Genomic DNA, 12,707 nt, shown 5'->3' with positions numbered 1-12,707 from the left:
GTTGGGGGTACTGAAGGACCAGAGTTGGGATGTTGGAGGGTACTGGAGGACCAGAGTTGGCCTGTTGGGGTACTGGAGGACCAGAGTTGGGATGTTGGGGGTACTGGAGGACCAGAGTTGGGATGTTGGGGGTACAGAAGGACCTGAGGGATGTTGGGGGTACAGGAGGACCAGGGTTGGGGGTACTGGAGGATCAGAGTTGGGGTTGGGGGTACTGGAGGATCAGGGTTGGGATGTTGGGGGTACTGGAGGATCAGGGTTGGGATGTTGGGGTACAGGAGGACCAGGGTTGGGGGTACTGGAGGATCAGGGTTGGGGGTACTGGAGGATCAGGGTTGGGATGTTGGGGGTACAGGAGGACCAGAGTTGGGATGTTGGGGGTACTGGAGGATCAGGGTTGGGATGTTGGGGGTACTGGAGGATCAGGGTTGGGATGCTGGGGGTACAGGAGGACCAGAGTTGGGATGTTGGGGGTACAGGAGGACCAGAGTTGGGATGTTGGGGGTACAGAAGGACCAGAGCTGGGATGTTGGGGGTACTGGAGGATCAGGGTGGGGGTACAGGAGGACCAGAGTTGGGGGTACAGGAGGACCAGAGTTGGGATGTTGGGGGTACTGGAGGACCAGAGTTGGGATGTTGGGGGTACTGGAGGACCAAAGTTGGGATGTTGGGGGTACAGGAGGACCAGAGTTGGGATGTTGGGGGTACAGGAGGACCAGAGTTGGGATGTTGGGGGTACAAGAGGACCAGAGTTGGGATGTTGGGGGTACAGGAGGACCAGAGTTGGGATTTTGGGGGTACAGGAGGACCAGAGTTGGGATGTTGGGGGTACAGGAGGACCAGAGTTGGGATGTTGGGGGGTACAGGAGGACCAGAGTTGGGATGTTGGGGGTACAGGAGGACCAGAGTTGGGATGTTGGGGGTACAGGAGGACCAGAGTTGGGATGTTGGGGGTACAGGAGGACCAGAGTTGGGATGTTGGGGGTACTGGAGGATCAGGGTGGGGGTACAGGAGGACCAGAGTTGGGGGTACAGGAGGACCAGAGTTGGGATGTTGGGGGTACTGGAGGACCAGAGTTGGGATGTTGGGGGTACAGGAGGACCAGAGTTGGGATGTTGGGGGTACTGGAGGACCAGAGTTGGGATGTTGGGGGTACTGGAGGATCAGGGTGGGGGTACAGGAGGACCAGAGTTGGGGGTACAGGAGAACCAGAGTTGGGATGTTGGGGGTACTGGAGGATCAGGGTGGGGGTACTGGAGGACCAGAGTTGGGGGTAGGGTAGGAGAACCAGAGTTGGGATGTTGGGGGTACTGGAGGACCAGAGTTGGGATGTTGGGGGTACAGGAGGACCAGAGTTGGGATGTTGGGGGTACTGGAGGATCAGGGTGGGGGTACAGGAGGACCAGAGTTGGGATGTTGGGGGGTACTGGAGGACCAGGGTTGGGCTGTTGGGGGGTACTGAAGGACCAGGGTTGGGCTGTTGGGGGGTACTGAAGGACCAGAGTTGGGCTGTTGGGGGTACTGGAGGAGCATAGTTGGGCTATTGGGGGATACTGGAGGACCAAGGTGGGGGTACTGGAGGACCAGAGTTGGGCTGTTGGGGGGTACTGGAGGAGCAGATTTGGGCTATTGGGGGATACTGGAGGACCAGAGTGGGGGTACTGGAGGCACAGAGTTGGGCTGTGTTGTAAATGATACTTAGTGACTTTAAAAATAGAGTAAAATATAAAAGTGTCTAAACTCACATTTTCACATAATTTTAGAAAAAAACTAATCTTACATTGTCATGGCAACAGACAACCAAGACAGGATTTAATAGAATCAGTATCTAGAACACAGCTCTTCTGGACAAGGAGAGCCTGAACACAGACTAGACAGGATTGAATAGAATCACTATCAGTCTACTGGAAAATAAGAGACTGAACTCAGACTAGACAGGATTTAATAGAATCAGTATCTAGAACACAGCTCTTCTGGAAAAGCAGAGACTGAACACAGACTAGACAGGATTTAATCGAATCAGTATCTAGAACACAGCTCTTCTGGACAAGGAGAGACTGAACACAGACTAGACAGGATTTAATAGAATCAGTATCTAGAACACAGCTCTTCTGGAAAAGCAGAGACTGAACACAGACTAGACAGGATTTAATAGAATCAGTATCTAGAACACAGCTCTTCTGGACAACGAGAGACTGAACACAAACAATACAACAAACATATTGGTACGTCAACAGATGCATCCACTGTACAGCAGAAGAGGTTGTGGTCCTGGTTAATAGATACAACAGGAGCTGAAGACAAGATGCTCTTCTGGAAAAGCAGAGACTGAACACAGACTAGACTGGATTTAATAGAATCAGTATCTAGAACACAGCTCTTCTGGACAAGGAGAGACTGAACACAGACTAGACAGGATTTAATAGAATCAGTATCTAGAACACAGCTCTTCTGGAAAAGCAGAGACTGAACACAGACTAGACCGGATTTAATATAATCAGTATCAGTCTACTGGAAAAGAAGAGACTGAACACAGACTAGACAGGATTTAATAGAATCAGTAGCTAAAACACAGCTCTTCTGGACAAGGAGAGACTGAACACAGACTAGACTGGATTTAATAGAATCAGTATCTAGAACACAGCTCTTCTGGACAAGGAGAGACTGAACACAGACTAGACAGGATTTAATAGAATCAGTATCTAGAACACAGCTCTTCTGGACAACGAGAGACTGAACACAAACAATACAACAAACATATTGGTACGTCAACAGATGCATCCACTGTACAGCAGAAGAGGTTGTGGTCCTGGTTAATAGATACAACAGGAGTTGAAGACCAGATGCTGAGCGATACACAGGGATGAATATATGTAAATGGAGTCCTTGGGAAGAAGGGGGGTTGTGGAATAGAATGGAGGGGTTTCTGAACCAATGGAAAATTGGTTCTGAATCGTAAAATAGCGTTACGTTGAAACCTTAGCCGTCGTTGAATTCCAACCCAAATGTCAACCCAATACCTTTCCTGAACAGTTAGTTTTAAAAATCAAAGCACAACATGGTAAAACTGTCTGTCATCTTCCAAGTAGATATATTTCTCATCTCTCGTAATTCTTTCATTTAAAATAATTTAAAACACATTTTAAAACCTACCAAATACAGAGTGACATGTCCTGCTCTACCTGGGTGGTATTTTGAGGTGTACAGAAGAAAAACACAATATCAAACAATGTAAAATGGTGACATGTCTTGATGAGGGTACCGTTCGTTCTATACATCACCATGGGAACAGAAAGCCCCTCCCCCTAATTCTGTCACACACACACAACTCACTTCACATGTGGAAGTCTCTCTCTCTCCCAACTGGACCAACCTATATGTACAGACATCTTTATTTGGCCGTGACGTTGTAAAGGTTTGCAAAATTCCACTAACTTTCCCCAAATTCCCCCACGTTTAAGCAGGAAGTCTGGGAATCCTCCCCCACCAAAGATGTTTTGAGAACCTGTGGAAAGTCACAGGAATTTTACAACCCTTGATGCTGTAGATGTTTAGCTGTTTTCACTCCAGGATCTTCTCCCGTGTGTCCGGCAGTTTGGTGGCCAGCAGACCTCCACAGGCCAGCGCTGCGAACGCCAGGAAAATGGGGATGATCTTTGTGATGCCGATGAACTTGGCAAAGATGACGCTGCCAATAATGGCTGCCAGCTTACAGGTACCGTTCAGCACTCCGAACGCTGTGCATCTGAGGAAGAGAGAGGTACAGACATCGGTGGGTTTAGGACAGGTGCTTAACGGACAGTTTACAACAGTGGTTCTCAACCGGCGGGTCGGGAGGTTTTGAATGGATCACAGGTGTCTGAGTTAAAAACTACCTGGTTCAATTTGAAACAACCTGCTTCAGTTTGGGTCCCGAGGCAAAACCAGTTGAAAACCTTTGATTTATAGTATTTATCCACAAAACTCCTTCAGTTATTCACAATTTCCAATGACCACCTAAATCCCTCATCATGAACAACACAAACATCCGTCTGATACCAGGACATTGACATGGGGATTGGGATTGTGGTTCTCTGTACCTTTTAGCAGAAGGGTAGATTTCTACTGTGATGACCTCCAGTCCGTTCCAGGCCGCGACGCTGGTAGCGTAGAAAAGGCACTGAAATAATATAACTGCTCCCTGACTGAAGCTGAGGAGCAGGAGGAACGTACAAACTGCTGATATCAGCATAGAACCACCTGGTGGAGAGAGAGAGACAGGGAGAGAGACAGAGACAGAGACAGAGAGAGAGAGACAGAGAGAGAGAGAGAGAGAGAGAGAGAGAGACAGAGAGAGAGAGAGACAGAGAGAGAGAGAGACAGAGAGAGACAGAGAGAGACAGAGAGACAGAGAGACAGAGAGACAGAGAGGGGGGCAGAGACAGGCAGAGACAGAGACAGGGAGAGAGAGAGAGACAGGGAGAGAGAGAGAGAGAGAGAGACAGATACAGAGAGACAGAGAGACAGAGACACAGAGAGAGAGAGACACAGAGAGAGAGAGAGAGAGAGACAGAGAGAGAGAGAGAGAGAGAGACAGAGAGACAGAGAGACAGAGAGACAGAGAGAGGGGGCAGAGAGGGAGAGAGAGAGAGAGAGAGACAGAGAGACAGAGAGACAGAGAGAGGGGGGGCAGAGAGGGAGAGAGAGAGACAGAGAGAGACAGAGAGAGACAGAGAGGGGGGCAGAGAGGGAGAGAGAGGGAGACAGAGTGAGAGAGAGAGACAGAGAGAGAGAGAGAGAGACAGAGAGAGAGAGAGAGAGAGACAGAGACAGAGAGAGACAGAGACAGAGAGAGACAGAGAGGGGGGGGCAGAGAGGGAGAGAGAGGGAGACAGAGTGAGAGAGAGAGACAGAGAGAGAGAGAGAGGGAGAGAGAGAGAGAGAGAGACAGAGAGAGACAGAGAGACAGAGAGGGGGGAGCAGAGAGGGAGAAAGAGGGAGACAGAGTGAAAGAGACAGACAGAGAGAGAGAATGATTTCAGAGTTGCTGCCATAGTTTCAGGTGGTTTTGTACCATTGATTATTTTCCCACTGAGCCACATATGTGTCTTCACTTCCCTCACCTATAATTTTGATCCTTCCTATCTTGTCCATGAAGAGGGCTGACAGGATGTTGCCTGGCAGTGTCGCTAGACTCCCCAGGAAGCTGACCATGTAGATGACGATGTCGTTCTCCTCCTGGAAGTTCAGATGGCAGCCTTTCTTCGGATGGAGAAACGTGGCATTCTCCATCCGACAGTCTATAAACTTAGAGTCTTCCCAAAGGTCTGCCAGTCACGGAGATAAAGGACAGTCCCAAATGAGATCATAAGGGGACGTTTACAGTGCATTCAGAAAGCATTCAGAACCCTTCACTTTTCCTACTTTCTGTTACATTACAGTATTACACTAAAATGTTTTAGTTTTTTTCACTCATACATCTACACCATAATTACAAAGCAAAAACAGGTTTTTAGAAATCTTTGCAAATGTCTTAAAATTTAAACATGGAAATATTACATTTACATAGGTATTCAGACCCTTTACTCAGTACTTTATTGAAGCACTTTGGCAGCGATTACAGCACTGAGTCTTCTCGGGTGTGACGCTTACAAGCTTGGCACACCTGTATTTGGGTAGTTTCTTCACTGCAGATCCTCTCAAGTTCTGTCAGGTTGGATAGGGAGCGTCGCTGCTCAGCTATTTTCAGGTCTCTCCAGAGATGTTCGATTGGATTCAAGTCCGGGCTCTGGCTCGGCCACTCAAGGACATTCAGAGATTTGTCCCGAAGCCACCCTTGTATTGTCTTGGCTGTGGGCTTAGAGTCATTGTCCTGTTGGAAGGTGAACCTTCACTCCAGTCTGAGGTCCTGAGCGCTCTGGAGCAGGTTTTCATCAAGGGTCTCTCTGTACTTTGCTCAGTTCATCTTTCCCTCAAACCTAACTAGTCTCCCAGTCCCTGCCACTGAAAAACATCCCCACAGCATGATGCTGCCACCACCATGCTTCACTGTAGGGATGGTGCCAGGTTTCCTCCAGACTTGATGCTTGGTATTCAAGCGAAACTGGAATCTTGTTTCTCATCGACTGAGAGTCCTTAGATGCCTTTTGGCAAACTCCAAGTGGGCTGTCATGTGCCTTTTACTGAGGAGTGGTTTCCATCTGGCCAGTCTACCATAAAGGACTGATTGCTAGAGTGCTGCAGAGATGGTTGTCCTTTTGGAAGGTTCGCCCATCTCCACAGAGGAACTCTGGAGCTCTGTCATAGTGAACATGGGCGTCTTAGTCACCTCCCTAACCAAGTCCCTTCTCCCCCAATTGCTCAGTTTGGCCGGGCGGCCAGCTCTAGGAAGAGTCTTGGTGATTCCAAACTTCTTCCATTTAAGAATGATGGAGGCCACTTTGTTCTTCGGGACAGAAATGTGTTACCCTTCCCAAGATCTGTGCCATGACACAATCCTGTGTCGGAGCTCTATGGACAATTCCTTCGACCTCATCGCTTGGTTTTTGCTCTGACATGCACTGTCAACTGTGGGACCTTATATAGACAGGTGTGTGCATTTCCAAATCATGTTCAATCAATTGAATTTATCACAGGTGGACTCCAATCAAGTTGTAGAAACATCTCAAGGATGATCAATGGAAACAGGATACACCTGAGCTCATGTTTGAGTCTTAAAGCAAAGAAGCTCAATGTAAATAACCTCTTGGCGCACCGATCCCTTTCCCGATCATTTTCGTCAACATCCGCTGTATTGCATCCGCTGTATTCAAATGAAATTACTAAAAATATTTAATTTTCATGAAATCACACCAAAATATACCAAAACACAGTTTAACTTGTTGTTAATCCACCTGGCATGTTAGATTTCAAAAAAGCTTTACAGCGAATGCAAACCAAGCGTTTATGTGACGGCAGCTCTCTCAGCAGACAAAACATTACAAACAGCTAGCAGCAAAGTAGATTGGTCACGAAACTCAGAAAGGCAATAAAATGAATCGCTTACCTTTGATGATATTCCCAGACTCCCAGTTACACAATAAATGTTTGTTTTGTTCAATAAAGATTATTTTTCTATGCAAAGACCTCCATTTGGTTGGCGCGTTTTGTTGAGTAATCCACAGGATCGTGTTGATCACGACGGGCAGACGAAAATTCCAAATAGTATCCGTAAATTTCGTAGAAACATGTCAAACGTTTTTTATAATCAATCCTCAGGTTGTTTTTACAATAAATAATCGATAATATTTCAACCGGACGGTAGCTTTTTCAATAGGAGAGAGAGAGATAAGGTCTGCTCCAAGCTACTCGCAAAACTCTGGGGACACACAGCTATCCACTGACGCGATGTGATCATTCTCGCTCATTTTTCAGAATAAAAGCCTAAAACTATGTCTAAATACTGTTCACACCTTGTGGACGCTGTAGGGAAAGGAATCTGGTTGATATCCCTTTAAATGGAGGGTAGGCATGCAATGGAACAGAGGTTTCAAAATAACAGCACTTCCTGGTTGGATTTTCCTCGGGTTTTCGCCTGCAATATCTGTTCTGTTATACTCACAAACTTTAGAGTGTTTACTATCCTAATCTGCATATTATATGCATATTCTAGCTTCTGGACCCAAGAAATAGGCAGTTTAATTTGGGCACGTTTTTCATCAAACATCAAAATACTGCCCCATAGTCTCAAGAAGATAAGGTATTTATTTTTTATAAATTAGCAAACATGAAAAAAAAAAAATCTGCTTTGTCATTGTGAGGATTTAGATTGATAAGGATTTTTTTTTATTTTGAATCCATTTTAGAATAGGACTGTAACGTAAATAATACATAATACACCTCACATATCAATGGCTAAGGGTCTGAATACCTTCCCAATGCACTGTACATCACATACATAATACACCTCACATTGCTTAACAGCAAGGGAAACATTGTACAACCTTGTCTGGTCTCTCTATGGCGCTTGAATCAGGGACAAATGGATTGATTTGTGAGAATCCAGATATAACACCAACCTGTGTTATAGAAGACTGTGTTCTTGAATCAGGGACAAATTGATTGATTTGTGAGAATCCAGATATAACACCTACCTGTGTTATAGAAGACTGTGTTCTTGAATCAGGGACAAATTGATTGATTTGTGAGAATCCAGATATAACACCTACCTGTGTTATAGAAGACTGTGTTCTTGAATAAGGGACAAATGGATTGATTTGTGAGAATCCACAGATATAACACCTACCTGTGTTATAGAAGACCGTGTTCTTGATGGTGCAGTTCTCAAAGTACGTGTTGGTCGACCTGACGTCCTCAAAGTAACAGTTCTCAAACAGGGAATCTTCAAACTTCACAGACTTGATCTCTATATCCATGAACCTAGATAAGAGATAGCACAAGGTTTTTTTTAGAGAGAGAGAGAGAGAGAGAGAACAGCCCTGCTTCAGGGAAGACATCTGACAACGTTGTAACGTACTAGTTGTCCACTCAAAATATCCCATCTGTGACATACTTGTCATGGACATATTCTCCCTCTTTGTGGATCTGGTTGACCAGGGAGAAGTTGAAGTGGAATCGCTCCACTCGTTCTCGATGGAAGAGTTTCACCTTGGACTCGTACTCCTCATACTGCATGTACTTGATCATGTCAGGGAACCACACCGACAGTCCGTGGTAGCTGAGACACAGAAGTAACAGTACCCCGTCATGATTGACACGTCCAATAGTGACTTGGCAGTGCTCTCGACAGGTAGCAAGCTATCACGTGTTAGATATGCAGACGTTTCCCCATCTGGAGAGCTTTGACTGGATTGGATATCTCCTGTGTTGGTTGAGGAGCACCCCTGATGGGATAACAGGGGGATCTGTTGAATATACTCACAACAAAAGGTTACTACTGTTTGTTTACCTGAAGGCCATGGTGAACCAGACGATAGCCAGGAACAGACCCTGCAGTCTGAGGTCTGGTGCTGCCAGGGACATCATGTTCTGCATCACCTGGAGACATAGAAGCAACAACACAAAAAAGTCATCCTCCTGGTTCAGACACACTCTTATCAGCAGTGCTATTGACAGTTTTCAAAACACTCTTATGAGCAGTGCTATTGACAGTTTTCAACACACTCTTATGAGCAGTGTTATTGACAATGTTCAAAACCTCTAACATTTTAAATCAAGAATATGTATTGTAGCAATCTAACACCAGGCATCCTCCTAGTGTTTAGGATCTCTTGGTGTAATGGCTGAGGTGTTGTGTTGACAGTCGCTGGACACTGATTGAATCATATGTTACCTGTTTTAGGAGGTTGGTGTGTCTAACAGTCCAGCTGTTACCTGTTTGAGGAGGTTGGTGTCTGACAGTCCAGCTGTTACCTGTTTGAGGAGGTTGGTGTGTCTGACAGTCCTGCTGTTACCTGTTGGAGGAGGTTGGTGTCTGACAGTCCAGCTGTTACCTGTTTGAGGAGGTTGGTGTGTCTGACAGTCCTGCTGTTACCTGTTTGAGGAGGTTGGTGTGTCTAACAGTCCAGCTGTTACCTGTTTGAGGAGGTTGGTGTGTCTAACAGTCCAGCTGTTACCTGTTTGAGGAGGTTGGTGTCTGACAGTCCAGCTGTTACCTGTTTGAGGAGGTTGGTGTGTCTGACAGTCCTGCTGTTACCTGTTGGAGGAGGTTGGTGTCTGACAGTCCAGCTGTTACCTGTTTGAGGAGGTTGGTGTGTCTGACAGTCCTGCTGTTACCTGTTTGAGGAGGTTGGTGTGTCTAACAGTCCAGCTGTTACCTGTTTGAGGAGGTTGGTGTGTCTGACAGTCCAGCTGTTACCTGTTGGAGGAGGTTGGTGTCTGACAGTCCTGCTGTTACCCGTTTGAGGAGGTTGGTGTCTGACAGTCCAGCTGTTACCTGTTTGAGGAGGTTGGTGTCTGACGGTCCAGCTGTTACCTGTTTGAGGAGGTTGGTGTCTGACAGTCCAGCTGTTACCTGCTTGAGGAGGTTGGTGTCTGACGGTCCAGCTGTTACCTGTTTGAGGAGGTTGGTGTCTGACAGTCCAGCTGTTACCTGTTTGAGGAGGTTGGTGTCTGATGGTCCTGCTGTTACCTGTTTGAGGAGGTTGGTGTCTGACAGGCCAGCTGTTACCTGTTTGAGGAGGTTGGTGTCTGACGGTCCTGCTGTTACCTGTTTGAGGAGGTTGGTGTCTGACGGTCCTGCTGTTACCTGTTTGAGGAGGTTGGTGTCTGACAGTCCAGCTGTTACCTGTTTGAGGAGGTTGGTGTCTGACAGTCCAGCTGTTACCTGTTTGAGGAGGTTGGTGTCTGACAGTCCAGCTGTTACCTGTTTGAGGAGGTTGGTGTGTCTGACAGTCCTGCTGTTACCTGTTTGAGGAGGTTGGTGTGTCTGACAGTCCTGCTGTTACTTGTTTGAGGAGGTTGGTGTGTCTGACAGTCCAGCTGTTACCTGTTTGAGGAGGTTGGTGTCTGACAGTCCAGCTGTTACCTGTTTGAGGAGGTTGGTGTGTCTGACAGTCCAGCGCTGGAAGGATGTTCCAGTGTCACTCTGGATCTCAATGAACTCATCCTCCTGGGTCTTAGGAGTCGTGATGTTGGACACCTGACAGGAGGGACAGGAGAGATTATATCATATTATATTGTTGGAGAGAAAATAGTGATTATATAACATTAGATTGAACTAGGAGTATGGTTCTCCTGACTGTACTAGAGGAGAGTTGGTTTGACCGGTGGTGTACTCACAGTGAATACCCTCTCTGGTTGACTGTACTAGAGGAGCGGTGGTGTACTCACAGTGAATACCCTCTCTGGTTGACTGTACTAGAGGAGCGGTGGTGTACTCACAGTGAATATCCTCTCTGGTTGACTGTACTAGAGGAGCGGTGGTGTACTCACAGTGAATACCCTCTCTGGTTGACTGTACTAGAGGAGCGGTGGTGTACTCACAGTGAATACCCTCTCTGGTTGACTGTACTAGAGGAGAGTTGAACACCCTCTTTAGATGACTGTACTAGAGGAGAGTTGGTTTGACCGGTGGTGTACTCACAGTGAATACCCTCTCAGGTTCTCCCTTGGCCTTCCAGTTGGTATCATGGACCTGTCTCAGAATCATCCAGGCCTCGTCATGTCTCCCATTCTGAGAAGAGACAGACAGAAACATCTGTCAGTCTATCACATGTAGCTACTGGAATATGCAATGCCATAGAAGATGAAATATACAGGTACAATCATAGAAGAAAGGTGCCATCTAGAACCTAAAAGGGTTCTTCAGCTGTGCCCATAGGATAACTCCTTTTGGTTCAAGGTGGAACCCTTTTTGGTTCCAGAAGGAACTATTTTGGGTTCCATGTAGGGGTTCCATGTCCCATGAACATTGTGGAGAACCCCATTTTGCTTCCAGGTGGAACCCTTTTGGTTCTACATGGAACCCAAAAGAGTTCTACCTGGAATCAAAAAGGGTCCTACCTGGGACCAAAGGTGGTTAACCTATTGGGAAAGCAGAAGAACCTTTTTGGTCCCCTTTTTTCTAAGATTGTACAATACCATGTAAAAGGAATAAGGGACTGGGGGGAGATGTTCAACCTTTACAGCAGTGTGATTTACTTCCTGTTTGTTTTTTGGAGAGGCTGAATGCTATGTGGCTGCTGAGTCATCATAATATCAGAATGCTGAGTCATCATAATATCAGAATGCTGAGTCATCATAATATCAGAATGCTCTGTGGCTGCTGAGTCATCATAATATCAGAATGCTGAGTCATCATAATATCAGAATGCTGAGTCATCATAATATCAGAATGCTCTGTGGCTGCTGAGTCATCATAATATCAGAATGCTGAGTCATCATAATATCAGAATGCTATGTGGCTGCTGAGTCATCATAATATCAGAATGCTGAGTCATCATAATATCAGAATGCTATGTGGCTGCTGAGTCATCATAATATCAGAATGCTGAGTCATCATAATATCAGAATGCTATGTGGCTGCTGAGTCATCATAATATCAGAATGCTGAGTCATCATAATATCAGAATGCTCTGTGGCTGCTGAGTCATCATAATATCAGAATGCTGAGTCATCATAATATCAGAATGCTGAGTCATCATAATATCAGAATGCTATGTGGCTGCTGAGTCATAATATCAGAATGCTCTGTGGCACACACACACACACACACACACACACACACACACACATACACATACACATACCACATACACATCACACACACACACAGTCTGTTACCTCCAGGAAGAAGCGTGGACTCTCTGGCATGAAGACCAGTCCAACGAGGGCAATGATGGCTGGAAACATACACACCAGAATGAATACTCTCCAGGTGTGGATCTGGTACTGTGTCCCCAGGCTAATGCCCCAGCCTGCAACAACATCAACAACAACATCAACAATAACAACAACAACAACATCAACAACAATAACAACAACATCATCATCAACAATAACAACAACATACATCAACAATAACAACAACATCAACAACAACATCAACAACATCAACAACAACATACATCAACAACATCAACAACATCATCATCAACAATAACAACAACATACATCAACAACATCAACAACAACAATAACAACATCAACAACAACATCAACAACAACATCAACAACAACAATAACAACAACATCAACAACATACATCAACAACATACATCAACAATAA

General features: G+C 45.9%; 1 protein-coding gene across 1 annotated transcript in view; it reads right to left on the bottom strand.

Moving 5' to 3' along the window:
* Nucleotides 1-1,926: 1,926 nt before the first annotated feature.
* LOC115122683 (synaptic vesicle glycoprotein 2B-like) overlaps nt 1,927-12,707 on the bottom strand; it is a 47,354-nt gene continuing 36,573 nt past the window's right edge. The window contains exons 5-13 of the mRNA XM_065012512.1: nt 12,263-12,396; nt 11,064-11,153; nt 10,506-10,619; nt 8,928-9,016; nt 8,532-8,696; nt 8,265-8,398; nt 5,104-5,307; nt 4,081-4,240; nt 1,927-3,746 (exon numbers count right to left, since the gene is read on the bottom strand). Coding sequence (XP_064868584.1) covers nt 3,563-3,746; nt 4,081-4,240; nt 5,104-5,307; nt 8,265-8,398; nt 8,532-8,696; nt 8,928-9,016; nt 10,506-10,619; nt 11,064-11,153; nt 12,263-12,396 — 1,274 coding nt within the window. The 3' untranslated portion in view covers nt 1,927-3,562. The remainder of the gene's footprint in view (nt 3,747-4,080; nt 4,241-5,103; nt 5,308-8,264; nt 8,399-8,531; nt 8,697-8,927; nt 9,017-10,505; nt 10,620-11,063; nt 11,154-12,262; nt 12,397-12,707) is intronic.

The sequence above is a fragment of the Oncorhynchus nerka genome, linkage group LG27 (genome assembly GCF_034236695.1).
Source record: "Oncorhynchus nerka isolate Pitt River linkage group LG27, Oner_Uvic_2.0, whole genome shotgun sequence".
NCBI lineage: Eukaryota > Metazoa > Chordata > Actinopteri > Salmoniformes > Salmonidae > Oncorhynchus > Oncorhynchus nerka.
The sequence above is the reverse complement of the archived record's forward strand: the minus strand, read 5'-3'. Positions and strand labels throughout refer to the sequence as shown.